At 38.2% G+C, this 17,151-nt stretch overlaps 3 protein-coding genes across 4 annotated transcripts; 1 reads left to right on the top strand and 2 right to left on the bottom strand.

The window, feature by feature from the left end:
• The first annotated feature begins 1,480 nt into the window (after window positions 1–1,480).
• On the top strand, window positions 1,481–2,807 carry LOC121752314 (probable transcription factor At1g61730). The gene has a single exon (XM_042147311.1). The coding sequence runs from the start codon at window positions 1,600–1,602 to the stop codon at window positions 2,641–2,643; it is 1,044 nt and encodes a 347-aa protein (XP_042003245.1). The 5' UTR covers window positions 1,481–1,599; the 3' UTR covers window positions 2,644–2,807.
• Window positions 2,808–6,245: 3,438 nt separating this feature from the next.
• LOC121750299 (cyclic dof factor 1-like) lies at window positions 6,246–8,681 on the bottom strand. The gene is made up of 2 exons (XM_042144818.1): window positions 8,326–8,681; window positions 6,246–7,655 (listed from the first exon to the last, which is right to left on the bottom strand). Exons 1-2 carry the CDS (start codon window positions 8,488–8,490, stop codon window positions 6,576–6,578), a joined length of 1,245 nt encoding a protein of 414 aa, XP_042000752.1. The 5' UTR covers window positions 8,491–8,681; the 3' UTR covers window positions 6,246–6,575.
• Window positions 8,682–15,287: 6,606 nt separating this feature from the next.
• On the bottom strand, window positions 15,288–17,047 carry LOC121751360 (GDSL esterase/lipase At1g74460-like). 2 transcript variants are annotated; one of them, XM_042146085.1, is made up of 5 exons: window positions 16,786–17,047; window positions 16,568–16,690; window positions 16,239–16,478; window positions 15,708–15,957; window positions 15,288–15,630 (listed from the first exon to the last, which is right to left on the bottom strand). In XM_042146085.1, exons 2-5 carry the CDS (start codon window positions 16,688–16,690, stop codon window positions 15,383–15,385), a joined length of 861 nt encoding a protein of 286 aa, XP_042002019.1. In that variant the 5' UTR covers window positions 16,786–17,047; the 3' UTR covers window positions 15,288–15,382. The 2 variants fall into 2 exon arrangements, with proteins under 2 accessions (XP_042002019.1, XP_042002020.1); XM_042146086.1 differs by having other exon boundaries at window positions 16,568–17,047.
• Window positions 17,048–17,151: the final 104 nt, after the last annotated feature.

A 17,151-nucleotide genomic window follows, 5' to 3' on the forward strand; every position in this document is an offset into this window, starting at 1 on the left:
TTCGGTAGTTCTGTGGAAGGGGAGTTCGGGTGATATCGTCCGAGAACGGAGTCTTCAATGCTCCGTACATAGCGAACCCGACATCTCTTCGGTATGGAGGAGATGGAGATCTCCTGTGATTCCGGTACCGAGGAGGAACAGGAACATGTCGGGGTTGAGGATTCTTCTTCCTGGAAGACACGGCACTACTGCGGTAGTGACTTTCATGTCTGGATGAGGAAGGAGAATCCACCGTTTTCGTCTTCGGCTCTTGGCTTTTTTGCAGGAAGGCTAAGAACTCATCCTGCTTCTCAGCCAAGAACAGCTTGACAGCCTCATTCAAATCAGGCTGCTGGGAAGACTCGGTGTGTGGACCTTTTGAGCGGCTTGTTCCTTCATCGTGAAAACTGGAAGTAGCTGTCTCCCGAGGCTGTTTTCCGGACCTGCGGGCTGGACTAGCTTCCTCATGGTTTTCACGAACGGTATTACGGGTAGTGTGTGATCTGGTATGCATTTTTTTGGGGTGGAAAAAGGGTCAAAAATTCGCTTTATCACAAATTTGGTTCTCTGTTTCCCACAGACGGCGCCAGTGATGGTTTGGCGAATTTTTGATGGTGATGAATGCAGGAAAATGCAGATCACGACACAGAGATTTACGTGGTTCGATTTACTGAGGTAAATCTACGTCCACGGGAAGAAAAGAGGGCAGAGTTGTATTGCTTGATCTGTTTTCTACAGCTTACAATACAGACTTGCTATTTGATATTTGATCTCTCGAGAGCTTAACCCTTCTTTATCTGATCTGAGTTCTATTTATACATTGAACTAAGATCGTGGCTTGCATCACCACTAATGATGGTTGTGAATGTCGTGGAGGTCATGGAGATCCTGCATGGGTCCACTATCCTGCATGAGTCCACTATCTCTGTGCTTGGTCCACTATCCTGCATGTGATCCTGCATGAGTTGACTATCTTCCAGTTCGGTCGAATACTGAGACCGAACTGCTGAACTATTGCCGAGTAGCTTTTGCCGATCTGAGAGTGGAGCTTGATTGGTCGGCTTTTACCGAGCTGTGGGCTGGGGCCGAACTCTTTGGTAATGCCGAACTGATACTCTTCTTTGGGCTTTGGGCTGATGGGCCGTCACTGCTATTGGGCTTGTTTAGTACGTACCCCATCACTCTATGACATTTTAATGGAGTAATATTTACATTGATAATTTTATACTTCATGATTGATAAATAAATACACATATAAGTGATATTTTAATTCGAAACTAGTACGCATAGAGTAACTCATAGAAAGACGAGAATATAATTGTTTTTCTAAACATTTTAAATAATGAATTAAAAAATATTTTGAAAGTATATTAGTAGTAGAAGTTCGAAAAAAGTAGCGTTATTCAGTCGAACTACGTCTATCCGACTTCGGAAACATACATTAATATTTTAAGCGGCAGCTGTATTCCAATCGAGAGTATTTCACGGTATTCGTGTGGTGTAGCACGATAAATAGGCTTATATCAATTCTAAAAAATTAAAACAAAGCGCACAACACAAGCCAGCCGTCTCTCACAATTCTCCCACCCCCGCAAACCCTAGTTTCCCTCTGTGAAAAAAATGGCTAAAAGCCGTGAACCCGTGAAGCCAGTTGAGGAATCCGATTCCAGCGACGAAGGAAGCTCCTCCGAGGAGGAATCCGACGCCGATCTCGACCCCACCCCTCCCCAAAATAAGCCACAGCCTCAGATTCCCGCCGCCAAACCCTCGCAGCCGCTGCCTCCCCCTTCCTCCTCCGACGAAGACGACTCCGGATCTGATACGGAGTCTGAGTCCGACGCTCCGGAAGTCAGGCCACTCGCCGCGAAGCCAGTTGAAGAGACTCCGAAATCAAACAGGAAGGCCAAATCCAATCCCACCGCGGATCCCGTCACTCCGGGGAAATCCGCCGCCGCTTCGAAACGCCCCGCTGAGGACACGGCCAGTAAGGATGCAAAGAAGCCGAAGAAGAGCCCTGCCGCCGAGCCGGAGACGGCGGAGAAAAAGTCGAATATGTTCCAGAGGCTGTGGAGCGAGGAGGACGAGATCGTGATTTTGGAAGGGATGATAGAGTTCCAGAACAAGTTCAAAGTCGATCCGTTGGCGAATCTGGATCAATATCACGATTTTATCAAGAAGAGTCTACAAACAGATTTCACAGATTTCACCAGGACGCAGCTGCAGGATAAGATAAGGCGGCTGAAGAGAAAGTACGTGAAGAGCAGGGAGAAGGACGGCAAGGATAAGGTCTTTTCGAAGCCACAGGAGCAAATGGCTTATGATCTCTCTAAAGCGATTTGGGGAAATGAGGATAAGGGGGTTGTGAAGGTGATGGGGAGTCCGAGAGCGAATGGGAGTGTGGTCAGGAGAGCCGTTGGAAAGAAGGATGCTGATGATGTGAAGAGTAAGGAGGTCGAGAAGAAGATGACGAGCCTGAATCGGTGTGGGGCGACAATGGAGGAAAGGCTTTGCATCTACGGGGAAGCGGCTTTTGGATCAGGGGATGTTGAAAATGAATGGAACAAGCTCAAGGTGGAAGAGCTCAAGGTTTACCTCAAACAGTTGGAGGTCAAAGTAGCACAAACCAAGCTTGTGTTGGCAGCCATGGAGGGGAAGGATCAGTAAGCCTTTGCGTGTTGTTTTGATGTCTATGGTTTTTGACTTTATGTTTTTGTGTTAGCATGTTTATGGTTAAAAACTTGTCTTTTTTAGTTAGCTGTTAGTTAATGTTTTGGTATTGAACTCTATGTTTTCTGATCATCTATCTATGTGAGTACCATTTATATGCATTTATCTTGCTTTACTGCGTGTCTTTCCATTTTCTATCTTGGTTTGAAATAAGCTATGCCAACAACAATTGAGTGTTCTTGTAAGATTTGATCATTTTGCACAATTGTATGAATGTATAGACTTCAGGATAAATCATGCTATGTGTAATCATGTAAAGTAGTAGCCCGTTGATTGTGAATACCCATATTGTTGTCTACTTAGATACACTCTATTCTTGAATTCAAGTGGATTTTCACCACCCCTTAGTTGCACAAAATCATCAAATTTAGGCCTAGTTTTCTTAAATAGGTAGCCACATGATTTTCAGCTGAGTTTGGAGAAGAGTGATAGTTTAGCCCTTCCCCTGCAAACACACCGGAAAAAATCAGCAAACCCAATTCCCTTTCATGAAATATCATTAGCCTTGATGAAAAACCAACACCATCCAATTTCTCTGGCATGACTGAAAATGTCCTTCCACATCAACACCACAACTCTCAACAACACACCTCCATCTAAACAATAATAGGTGAATTGTTAGAGAGCTGGGAGAAAAAGATATGGAGAGTAAGGTTTGTAGAGAATGTAGATAGGCCGTTGTAGATGGATAGAAGAAGAATTGTGGCTAAGTTTGCTGCATTCGTAGCCAGGTTTAAACACCTTTAGCCATCGTGGCAAAATCTTAATTGTGTCATTCAGATTTTCGTAGTAGAGTTCTATATCTATAATGGGCTTCTTTTAAACATTCTTGATTATCACCATGTCCCGGTAACAGATTTTCTTTCCCACTGTATGTGCTTGTGATTTGAGTGAAGAAACTTGATGGATTGTATGCAAGAATCACACCTTAATTTTGTCAATTTAATACATTGTGTTTGAACATAAGAAAATGGTGTTTTTGTTTGCGTTGTTTGACTGATTTTGTTGGAAAGGCTGGCGTGTATGTGGGAGATGAGGGTAAAAATGAAAGGGGATACGATTCACAGATGAGAGGCTGTTTTTTCCAGCTTTTCTTATTGAATGTTAATATGTGCATATTTGCGTGAATGCTTTGGCAAGATAGCACATCCAGTTCCACCCAAGGAGGCACAGTTCAACGGCACTTATTTCAGATAATAGTTGCCATTCATGGTGCTCTACGGCCATGTGACAACCCGCAACAACTCGTTAGAAACACGGCATTACAAAGGAAAAATAAAAATTCGGAAATGAATTTAGAGACAAAATTTAGAAGGGGAAAAAATCTAGGAAAAAAAATTCAAACACATACTGAATAAGTAGTTGGTGTGTATAATGCTTAGTAGTTGGAGCAGATTCATGGTAAAAAAGCCTTGATCCGTCTGCAAATGAGAAGACGGGGCTTGGAGGCAAGGAAGAGGTGGCAGCCCCTGGTTTGTTAAATAAATTACGAATTTCAAAACTCAGCTTTGACTCTTTAAATAGTACTCCCTTCGTCCCGCACTACTCGCACTTATTTCCTTTTTGGGCGTCCCAAGTTACTTGCACTCTTTCCATTTTTAGTAAAAAAATTCACCTACGGCCGTCATTTTTGACTTTCCTATACACTCATTCCTTAATCTCCGAGCCGAAAAGGAAATGAGCAAGTAGCCCGGGACGGAGGGAGTAGTACAAATTATATTTGCATTTTATAATAGAATGTTTACTAATTACAATATAAAGTACTCTATGTCCCATTAAAGATGACTCACTTTTCTTTTTAGTTTGTATCAACCAAGATAACTCATTACTATAAATAGAAATATCTTTATCTCTATTTTATTTCCTTTATCTTACTTTACTCTCTCCACTTAACACACAAATATAACTGCATAAAATTCCGTACCGTTCAAGGAAGGGGTCATCTTTCTTGGAACGGAGAGGGTATTATAAGTAATGAACATATCATAGGCAATAAATTTACAATTATAAAACAATACAATTGCACATGAAACTAGAGAAATGCAAGACTTCATAAATCGTCACTAGACATTGTAATTATTACTATTATTATTAGTTACTACTCCCTCCGTCTGCGAATAGGAGTCCCATTTTTTCATTTTAGTCCGTCCGCGAATAGGAGTCCCGGTTCACTTTTACCATAAATGGTAATAAGGTCCCACCTTCACCTAACTCATTCCGCTCACATTTCATTCAAAACTAATATATGCAAGTTGGATCCCTATTGCACTAACTTTTTTTCACCTGCTTTTCTTAAAATTTCTTAAAACTCGTGCCGCTAAGGAATGAGACTCCTAACGGCTGACAGAGGCAAGCTTCATGCATTTTTCCTATGGGCCTATGGCCAGGTGGATCGCGTTAATTACACTAGACTAGATTGTCCAAAATAGAAAATAGAAAATAGAAAATAGAAAATAGAAAATAGAAAATAGAAAACTTTGGGCTTATTGGTCATAGAAACCATACTGGTCTTGATAGTTTACATCTAATAGATAGTTAAACAAAAGGATACTATTTGTTTTAAATAATAAATTTTGAGCGAATTTTGATGTATCGAACGAACTTTAAAAGTGATCTTAAAAATTAGTACAAAGTTTAAGATTTATGTTAATTTCCTATGGCGGGTCATTCTTCAAATTCGACATATCTACAAGACGTATTTTATCCCATTAGACTTATACTATTATTCAATGTCGAATTTAAGGATTAGAGTGTGGAAATTGAGTTGTTTCATATTATAATTCAGACGAAGTCACAAATTTAAGAGAAATGCCATAATTCGCTTAAGTTTATGATTTTTAAGATATGGAGTATATATATACCTTAAAGAGTTATTGAAAATGTGAAATGGCACAAGAGTTATTGGCATTTTATGAAAGTGGGAATTTTGTGGACCCTATACACGACAACTAGTTTTATACAAATGGTTTACATTTGCTCAACAAGAATAATATCCCAACTTTCTGATGCAGCCAGTTCACATGTTTTCTTTTCTCTTTTTTTCCTCCCAAAAAGCCTAAACAGTAAATTTAATTTATACTTTATTACTAGTATTATTTATTGATTTATTGAAAACTCGCAAATGTTAACATCACCTAGCCATCTAGGAAAAAGACCCATTTAGGTGGCTTGGATGCCAACAGTGTAAAGTAATTATCTTAATTATCCATTATCATGAAATAATAAATAACAGCACAAAATATTTCGTCTTTTCATTTGAGTATCATTTGATGTGCATGTTGAAAATTCAAACAAATTAAATACAATAATTTTTAGATAGGACGATGGGGTCAATTAGTATAGATTTTCTTTCTATCTTGGTTTCACCCTTTTGTATGTACATAGATAGGATTATCTTTCTTTTTCTCTACTATAAAAAGTATAATAATCTTTTTCAGATTCTTGCTTTTTAATAAAATCCAGAATTCAACAAAAATTAGTTGCAGGAGGAAAAATCTTTTATGCTGAAACATCACAAGAAAATGGAAAAAAGCGAGCCCTTTTGTTTTAAAAAACAAAATTAGTTATTACCGTTGTTTTATCATTTGCATCTACACATTTCGACACTTATCACTCTTCCCTTTTGCACTTTCTCTCCACAAAATTTTATACATAAATTCACACTAATCATACGTAAACAATGAAGTGCACCAACGTTACAAGAAAAGGTGGAATTTGAAGAAAAAAAATCAGGGCTCTTTCAAGGGAGAAATCTTGCAAGAAAATCGACATTTTGATATGTCCTGCAAAACAATCTCCAAGAGCACAATACCAAACTCACTAGGCGACCGTTGTGTAGATGACGTTAGGCGACCGTTATGTAGATGACGTTAGGCCCCCTCTTGGAAGGTAATGGAACGCGACAAGGCAGCCGGATTGGCTTGCAGTGCCGGTGAGGCAGAGATCATTAGCTTTTTCTCGTCGCCCTTTGGTTGCAAGGCCTTAAACAAACCTTCCCTACTAACCGAATCATACTTGATCCCGAGTGTTTCCCATATAGAACTCTTTGCGGCCTCCTCTGGATCATCGATCCTCAGTGTCTTAGGAACCAAGATCGAGCTTTCTGAATCCCTCGACTCAGAAAGCTCGAGCCCTGGAGAATTGCCTGGCTTAAGCAATTCGCCATTTCTCGAATGTTTACCTAGTGGAGAGTTGGGATCGGACGTACTAGTCGTTTGGTTTGTAGCCGGAGGGGTTGTTGGCACCCACGACACGTTACAAGGATTGGGCGTGCTACAATTCCAATACGGTGCGGGATAGACCGGCATTGGGTAGCCCGGGGGGCAAATTGCCGGGAAGGGTATGGCGGGATTCCAAGGAATCGGCCAGGCCACTCCTGGAATGTAAGGAATAGGAAACAGGGCGCCATTTAAATTAGGCACGACGAGTTGTGGTAGGCCATTCTTGACCACTTGTGCCACAGAGCTGGATATTGTAACGGATGATCTCATTGAACGATCATTCTTATCGTTCGTAACCTCATCGGGAGCTCTCTTATCGGAGAGATTCACAACCGAGGCCATGGACTCGCATAAGGTAGCATCAGGGCTGAAGGAGAGGACAGTGCCGTTCGGCCCGAAAGGCGGATCCACCCTAGCCTTGGAGGCCAAATTCTTGTTCTTGCGGCGGCCAGCCCCCACAGCGACGTTCCTCATGGTGCCTCCGGCAGTCCAATACCTCTGGCAGCTCTTGCAAAAATGGCGAGGCTGTTTAACATTGTAGTTGTTGTAGTAGCAAAACTTGGTGTCCATGCTATTGCAACGAGGGCAGGGCAGGATCTTGTCCGGCCTCTTCAGAGCCTCCTTCTGCTGCCCGTTGCTCGCATCGGCTTCCTCGTTTCCTGACACGCCGGCGACCGATGGATCCTCTACATTTTGATCCCTAGTTTCACACTCTTCTAATTCTTGATCCTAAAAAATTTGGATTGAACAATGATCCTTATTTCAGGATCTATATTACAAAAATAATAAAAATTGTGGAGCATTTAGCTTAGCCAATTAAGAAAAAAGATTATACTTCCAATTTGATGAGACAACAACCTAGGAATCCGAATATGTTAGAGAAAGTGTTTTGGAACTTTCCAGATCACCTTTTAAGCTAACCAATGGTTCCAAAAGGATTTGAAAAAGAAGAAAATCAAAGCAGAATCAAATACTTCTAGAGCAGCAGGATGCAGGGGACCAAATTTTTTAATCAATTAAATTTGAGGCGGAGAAAACATGAAAAAATACCAACCACCAAAAATAAAAATAAAAACTCTCAAGTTATGATTAATCGAAGAGAGGATTCAATCAGAAAGAATTGGAAAAATGTTAAACTATTGCTAACATCCTAAAAAAGGTAGTCATGGTTCTTTTTCTAAAAAAGTTACATTTATAATGAAGAAAACTCCAAAATTCCCAAATCAAAATTAAGTATAATTAGATTGTGTAATCATATTAACAAACACAGAATTTGTTTGCAGAAATATATGTTGTGAATGTCTATGCATCTGGGCTGATTTATAAACACCTCAAAAATCTGAGTATATTCAACAAATAATATGATTAGTTTGTGTGAAATTTGAGAGTGATTGATTACCTCATGAGCATGCAGTTGCTTTTCATCTTCAACCTCTTCCAAGCAGCGGTCTAAGTCGCCGTTGCGGTCGCTGCTCCGGCCGGATGACTCGGTGGCTGCGACAGCTCCGGCGTTTTCCGGTAAGACGATCTTGCGGCCAAAGAGCTTGATCTCCGGTTCCTTCATATTTGGTCAACAAAATCTTGAAAATGAACAAGAAAAAGATAACAAATGGGAGAAATGAATAATAAAGAAGAAAAAGATAACAAAAAGGCTGTGTTGGCAATGCTTTCAGTTTTAACAATAAATTGGTATCCTAAAATCAAATACCCTTTCCACAACCCAACTAAAATCTTGAGCCCTACTTTTGTGGGGTCGGAACACACGAATTCTTCAACTTTATTAATGTACTCCATTTTATACTCAAATATCAGTGTAAATTCAAATAGCACAAGGTTTGGTTTACTCATACGATGATTAACAGTAGTCCTTTTAATACAAAATACCCAAGTTTTTCAACAAAAAACGTTCTAAAAATATTGGAAAGCGAATCATATAGCATGTCTTTAACTAGCTTGCTTTGGAACTACTTTCGAGCTCTTTCTATTTTATTCTAGGCCACTAATAAAATTTCATTTTAATGAAGGAGTTTAGTTTTATTTCGACTTAGGGAGTAAAGCATAACCATCATACGTCTTTATTAATAAAACGTCATGCGTCTTTATTAATAAAACGCATAACTATCATGCGTCTGTACGTAATGACGCACAACTATTATGCGTCTTTCAAGACGCATAACCCTCATGCGTCTTAGTGTAATGACGCATAAACCTCATGCGTCTTTATAAATGCTGTTGATATATGTGTTTGGGGCATATTTGATGGATCTTATTTGACAGTTACTATGTTTATGTATCAACATTTGTGAGATGTTGTCGTCAGTTATTATGATTTTTATTGACTTTTGTTGACGGTTGTTATGTCAGATGAATATTGTTTCACCTTAAATATGTGACCAAAACCTGTGTCAATATAAACAAATACCAACATATGCCCGAAACCTGTTTCAATATAAACAAATACCAACATATGACGGCAACCCCTATCATATCAAAGACCTATTTCCCCGAAGGCGTGAACTTTGTTGGAGCTTTCCCTTTATTCTTCCTTGTTGAAAATCCCCTGAATACATTGTGCATAGCCTTCCCAATCTTACTTGATGAACTCTTCACAGTTGGTCGTGTGAGGATCCCTCGGTTGGTGGTCGAAATATTACTTCATCATCTTCTTCCCCGCCCTCTTCTTCGTCATTCCACAAAGACGCATAACACTTATGTGTCATCAAGGAAAAGACGCATAAGAGTTGTGCGTCATTAGAAAACGGCAAATGTTTGTGCGTCATTACATAAAGACGCATAAGCTTTGTGCGTCATTACCCGAAGACACATAAAAGTTGTGCGTTTCATTAATAAAGACACATAACGGTTATGCATCACTCCTTGAGTCGGAATACAACTAAAGCCCTTCATTAAAATGGAATTCAACATGCATTATCAAAAATAGAATTTTTCCAACTACTTTCACGTAAGTAATTAGACTATACCAGAGCTTAATTATATGTAATTGATGATTATATTTGTTTTATTCACTTTCTCAATTTAACACTTGAAGAGAATTATACAACTAAGATGATTATATTTGTTTTATTCACTTTCTCAATTTAACACTTGAAGAGAATTATACAACTAAGATAAAATAAGTGTTAAAATCTCTACTCATTAATATATTATCCACATAGATACGCCGTCAAACTAATTTTAAAGCAGATAAACATTAATGTTCCATCTCAAAACAATCATGTAAACTGTTTCAGACTTATAACAATAGAGTTTCTAATCTATATATTACTCCTAAATTGGAATTTATAGTAGTACTAAATTACTATGCCACATAACATTAATAAAAATAATATCATACCAAGGACTTTATTTGCATAAAACATAGTATAAGAAATTTATCATATATAAAAAAGAATGATCTAATTATAATGTGACGGTCGAAGAAAGTACCCAACACCAATTGAACAGAGGAAGTATATCCATTTAGAAGAGGACTTATGTGTGTTCTCTACACCAGAATATTTATAAAATAACACTTTTATTAAAATAATAATGAATACGATTATCCGTATGAAAAAAGAGAGCTTCTATCAGTTTTTATACCATAAAGTAAGATAACCCAAATATCTGGTCTCCCCCAATTCCTATATATATGAAAATAAAAAAACTTAAAAAAGGATTATAATTTATAGATATTGATTATCGTGGGGTGCCACGTGGGCAAGGGGGGCAGAAAATTTAGAGCCACAAGTTTTATGGGCGGGGACCACTGAGAAATACATAAGCTAGATTCGGAGTTGCACCGAAGCTTCGTGAACCTGATATTTTCTGAGTGTGCAGATTTTTAATGTTACTTGCATAAATACACTGTGCTTGATGACATGGAGTGTTCTAATTGGCTAATATTTGTAACATTCGTACTTAAATTATTGTTATGATAGTTTAGAGAATAAATCCTGGCCAATCATTATCATTTGTGAGACTCTTTTCCCAAAATTGAGGGCTATGATTAACGGTCTCTCCTTGCAGCAAAAATTATTGATGATTTTATTTTTGTGCGCTTTATTTAATGGAGTAATAGTCTTAGCATAGTGTTTTAGAGATAATGTTTGCTATAATTATAGTACTATTATTTTGTTTCTATTAATTATAAAATTATTATTTTATGTTTGGATATTATTAACTTCCCTCGGTTAGGAATATTTTAAATTTTTATTTTTAAAAATTAAATTTAATCCTATTTGATCTTATTTGTTTTTTTTTTAATTTTCTCTCATATACTTCCAAGTTCCAATGACGAACCCAAGTGAAGTCAGGTAAAGAGATACCTTCAGTCCATGAGTGTCTTGAAGAAGCTCTATAATCGGCCGCGCGACGGACAACAACTTCGCCTTCCGACCCTTCATGAGCTAGCTTCATCTCTACATAAAATAAATGAGGAAGAAAGTAATTGGAAGATATGAGAAAAGTATAGAGGAGGGGGGGGGGGGGGGGATATATACATAGATGTATTATTGTGGTCTTGTGGATTAGATTGTACTAGTATACATATATATAATTCTGATTTTTGTTGCAATACATTATATTTACTCATTTTAAGTGTATAAAAGTTGAAGAATTCAATTAAGATGTAATGCAATTATGCAATGCACATACAAAATTCTAACTGAAACAAACTAACTCTTCAATTAAGATATAATGCAATGTACTTACAAAGTTCAAACTGAACCAAACTAACTCTGGATGCATTACTCCAAACTTCGTATTGACGCCAGATATTAAAAATATGTTTAGGTCCGAGATAATTTTATTGACTATAAAATATGGATTGTGGAGTATAAATATTTTGCACACCGACCATACGTCACTTTAATAGTAAAAGATCAAATTCATCTTTTATTCAAATTAACAAATGCATTACTATAAGTTCCTTCCTTTGTCGGGTAACACTCAAGATTCCTAAGTCATTTATTATTAATAAATAAACAAAAATTTAAAGAATGAGTGATGATAATTTGAACTCGATGTTTTGACTCTAAACATTAATCAGTCTACCTGAAATTTAACATTTGATAGACCCCTACTCCAAGTTGTTTTATGTAAAGAATTTTATAATATTTCATTTTTTAATTAGAAATAAAAATTCTATTAATAACTAATTCAATTAATCATCCAATAATAATCAAAATCTTAAGATTTGAATGATATTGGTTTCGATTGATTTGCTCTTTAAACACATCCGTCACACTTCACATTTTCGACCTTCACCCGCCGCCTAAATTTTGGGACGCTACTAATAACTAAAACATCAATTCATCATATGGCCTAAGATTAAATTTAAAATAGGATAAATTACTTAATAAAGTAAGAGATAATTAATTATGCATAAAAGAAGAAATGAAGAAATAAATTCAATTTGAAAGAGCTGACCTTGAGTGCTGACAAGGCGATAGACCAACTTGTCGGTGAGAAAGATTAAGATAAAAAACATAGTGGCCATGGGTGCTGAATCACCATAATTAGTTGTTAATTGATTTATCTACACTCAAACTAATACTCGAAATATATATTAATCATGAAATATAATTATGAAAAACCTAAATCGAAAAGCGAATACAGAAAATTATTTTTATAAAATGAAGGTATTGTGTCAAAAAGTAGAATAGAATAATCAACTGTTTAATTGGCTAATAGCCCATCTAAAATAAATGTGAGAATAGAATAATTTGCTGAAAAAAAAGTCTTTTCGAGCGAAATTATAAGAATATAAAATATAGTCTTTTCGAGCAAAAATAAAAGAATATAGGATCTGAAAAAAGAGAAATACAGTACGTTTTACCTTTTCATATCATGTGGTATTTATTTATGCAAACTCTATCGCTTTTATATTTGTAACCTAACAATATTCATTTAGATTTAATGTTTTATTTTATCCTTAGGACATAAATACCGGCCCTTTGACTCCAACACCCAGTACTATCCCGATTTCAGTACGGATTCGTACAAGCTATCAGACATGGAGCCGTCTCCCATACGCACCCACGCCCCACCCCGCTGCGCCGCCGCCGCCTCGGGCTCCGCCACCAAGAAGAAGCGGAACAGGCAAAGGGCCCAGAAGTTGCCGCCTCCGGAGAAGAATGAAGAGTTCGCCCCAGGGAGGACGAACTACAACCCGGATGAAACCATCGTCTTGGTTAGGTGTTGGATTGATATTTCAGAGGACCCGGTGTTTGCCAACAACCAAAAGCAAATCGCGTACTGAGAGCGCATCGCTGATCGCTACAACGAGGCCAAGCCGGCGGCCGCCTACAAGCGCCATAGGGAGCAGCTCCGCAAGCACTGGGATCAGGTGAAGAAGCAGGTCAATTTGTTCTCGGCGGAGTACGAGAAGTGCTTGAGGGAGCAAGGCAGCGGCGAGAGTTTGAGTGATGTGCGCAATAAAGCGCTTGTGTCGTACATTTCATTGTACGACGATTTCAAGCATTACAACTCCTGGCTCCTCTTGAAGGATAAGCAGAAGTTCCAAGGAGGGATTATGCCCCTATCGGTTGCGGCGAAGAGGACGAAGAACACCGCCGCTGGTGATTATACTAGCAGGGACAGCGGTGCACCTCCGTTGGACCTCAACCAGCCGATGTACGAGGATGAGAGTTCCGGCACACCGATGTCCTCCCGGTGTCCCATTGGCGTCAAGGCTGCCAAGAACAAGGGCAAGGCGACATCCTCACAGGCCGCGGCCCCGGACCCGATCGCGACCCCGACTTCGGCTGCGGGACATGCCTACACGGAGTTGGTGGCGGCCGCCAACCGGAGGACGTTGTTGGACACGCACCACGCCCTCATGCAGTGCGAGGACCCGGGCAAAGCCGAATACTTCAAGTGGATGATCGATGTTCTGCGCCGCAAGCTCGGAATGAAGGATTAGTAATGTAGGATTTAGTAAACTTGTTTTTTATTTCTAACTCTTGTAATTTTTTTTAATTAGTAATGTAGGATTTGCCTTTAATCGTAGTGTTTTTTTTTTATAATTTTGCATGACATATTTGAAAACATAAAAAATTAATTAACAAAATAGTAGTGAAAACTATAGGGCGGACTTTAGGGCGTCTCACTGTAGGTGGAAGTGTATGAGTATAGAATGCTGATGTGGCGGAGTACAAGGCGCCCCATTGTGGATGCTCGTGCAAACGTGAGCTGGTGAAACGTGGAAAAAATATAATTAGTCAATCGTTTTGAGAGGGAATAAATAAGATTAGACTAAATTAATCGGAATTCTATCTTTAATACTCTCATAAACCTTCTACAGATCGCCACGTGTCTCAACAAAACTTAATTAACACATTCAGAAGTGAAGTAAAAAAGAATTCACCCCATATCATAGTGTCCACTAGATACTAGAATACTAGATATACTAAACAAGTGGCTGCCAATATATAAAGCATTGCTTATTTTCTACTTACAAATACTATAATGCAAATATGTGAATTAGGAAACAAGATTGTGAGATCGGTGATTGGTATGCAATGATATTGGAGACTATTACAGAGATTAAAATTTGATTTTGATACACATCTTGCCACTTTGTAGGGAGTAGGGAAGGATAAAATTAAAATTGTGGTTTATTATGAATGAGCATCGTTGGTTTTTAGATTAGTAACGATGCATTATAGCAATTGATTAAACTTCTAGAAAGAAAATGGATGAAAATAGAAAGGAAAAGGCCTCCACTCATTTTTTTATGAATTGGTGAAGCATTGGCCAATTAAGCAACAAATTGTAATAGAGGATAATAAACATTCAAAGCCTATTACAGAAACATCAATTTCTCTATTTCATTCATATTCTCTATTCACTTAACAAACTAAATAACAATGTATAAGTTATATTCTCAAGAAATAAATATTTCACTTTAAATAAGATGAAAGAGTAGTAGTATGTTATCTTGCTATTTATGAAATTAAAATCATTAAAATTGCACACAACCCTAATTTCACTAATGAGGTTGCAAAAAAACACTTTTTCTTGCTAAATTCTTCCGAACCTTTTGCGTTTTTAATTAAATATAAAAATTTAGTTTTCTTGTTAAAGAGCAATTTAGATCATAAATCAAACCAATTTTCTAACTAATATCCCTTTATCAAAATATAATCAAGGAATCACAAATATAATATGTTTCGATTAAAAAACGAAAATCATGTCCTAAGAACATGACCTGCAATTTTTTTGTTATGCAAAGTAATCTTCCATGATCATGAGTCGTACATATTTTGACAAGATATTTTTGGAAAAATAAGGTAAATTAATTCTTTCATCACTTGTATTCCATGATCTTCAAACAAAAAATAACTAATACACACCCACAAAAGCAACAAATATAGGGAGTGTATGAACAAAACATAGTTTCATAGGAAGAAAAATGTACATCACAGCCTCAAATTTGACAGAGAAGTAACAAAAATCTAATCTCCATCGGCAGATGGAGGCAGAGCAGGCGTAGGGGAAGGCGAATTGGTGCCATTTATAGGCTTAAATCCTAGTTTCTTAATCATCTCTATAGCAATGAGCTCATTAGCACTATCTGATGGATGATATTCATCCCAAAACACGTACTTGCTCCTCTCCTTGCACAGCGTCGACGCTGGAACGCACGTTAGCGCTGGCCGGATCTTCCCGAACGAGCAGCACGGCGAGTCCGAGTTGCTAAATCCTGTAATTTCATCCCATGTTAATAAAGTAGGCTTAGAAGTTAGAACCAAATCCTGGTAGTAAGATAATAATTCTTACCGTATTTGCCGGGATTGGAGATGAGATCGTTGACGACGTCGTATGCATCCCCAAACCTAATGGTTGCATTAGGCAATGTGGTTGACAATTTGGTCACTAGCTTGCTAGTTGCCTCATTGAAGCCTAGGCCTAGTTTGTTTGTCTTGTCCTGGCATCCGCCCGTCGTGCTTAGCACTCTCTGAAGCGGGATGCACCCCATCGGGCCCAACCCGAACACCATCATGTTTCGCGCTCCCAAGGAGTGTAGCAACTACGGATTTAAAATTGATTGTAAAGGTCGGGTTAGAATAAGATATAGTACTACATATGTCTCATGCCTCTTGCACTTTTTTTTGGCTCATCTCAACTACTTGCACTATTTTAGTTTTAATTAAGAATTAGGATATTTAATTAAGATATTAGAGTTAATTGGGTGATCCCTTACTACACTTAAAATACTAATTTTCGATCTTAAAATACTACACTTAAAAAGTGCGAATCTCATGGGACAGAAAGAGCATTAGTTATACGGAGTGAAGTGATCATACTTACATTTAATTGGTTTTCCAGTGTCTCAGTGAGATACTGAATGAAGGTATCATCGTTGTAGCTCCACGAGTCCTTGTAGACGGGCATTAAGTAGTTGTTGATGAAGTCGTTGCTGCCAAGGGCAACCACATATCGCGCTTCTTGGAAGAATTTTTCGGCCTCGGTCTCACCCACTTTGCCAATTATCAAATCCTGAGTCCCTTGAAACAGCTCTATTTGCTTGTACAATCCGAATCTTTGAACCTGAAACAGACAAAAGACGAATATCACATGTCCATTCATAAAAAAGTGTGACAGACTCGGATCTATAAAGAATGTGCGGCCATACTCACAAAGTATGATCCGGTCTCATTAAGTATGCCACCACCTCCGGAAGCGTAGTTTACCCCATTCACGAGTATGGTATCTTCGTTAAGATTTGAGTCTAGGAAAGCAGGAGGCCTAGGCAACCCCATCTTATCACATGGGAAATTCACGAAACAAACATGTATTAATTAAGTACGTATGTAATTCTATAAAATGTACTACATTCTGAGAAAATATGATTTACCAATTATATCAGCGACAGTTCGGCCATTCGAGAATCTTCCATTAGGCTATCCATCGCCGAAATCTATGCCGTACCACGGTAGGCTGGCCCGGGCGAGGCTTTTGGAGAGATAGTTGTTGTTGCCGACGTCGGAGAGGGAGTCGCCGAAAATGAACTGAACTACCTTGCAATTGCAGCATCGTCCATGGACAAGAAACAACGTTAGGAAGATCGAAATGAATGTTTTGAGTTTTGGCTTAGTCATTTTCTTGAATAAGGCCAACTTTTTTTCTTTGTTTTGGATGAAGATATGGGAAAGATTTAGGATTTAAAGAGAGAGAAAGTGAGAGAGGAGTTTGATGAACCAACATGTTTGGATTTTCTGAC

The sequence above is a fragment of the Salvia splendens genome, chromosome 10 (assembly GCF_004379255.2).
Source record: "Salvia splendens isolate huo1 chromosome 10, SspV2, whole genome shotgun sequence".
In the NCBI taxonomy this organism is placed as follows: Eukaryota; Viridiplantae; Streptophyta; class Magnoliopsida; order Lamiales; family Lamiaceae; genus Salvia; species Salvia splendens.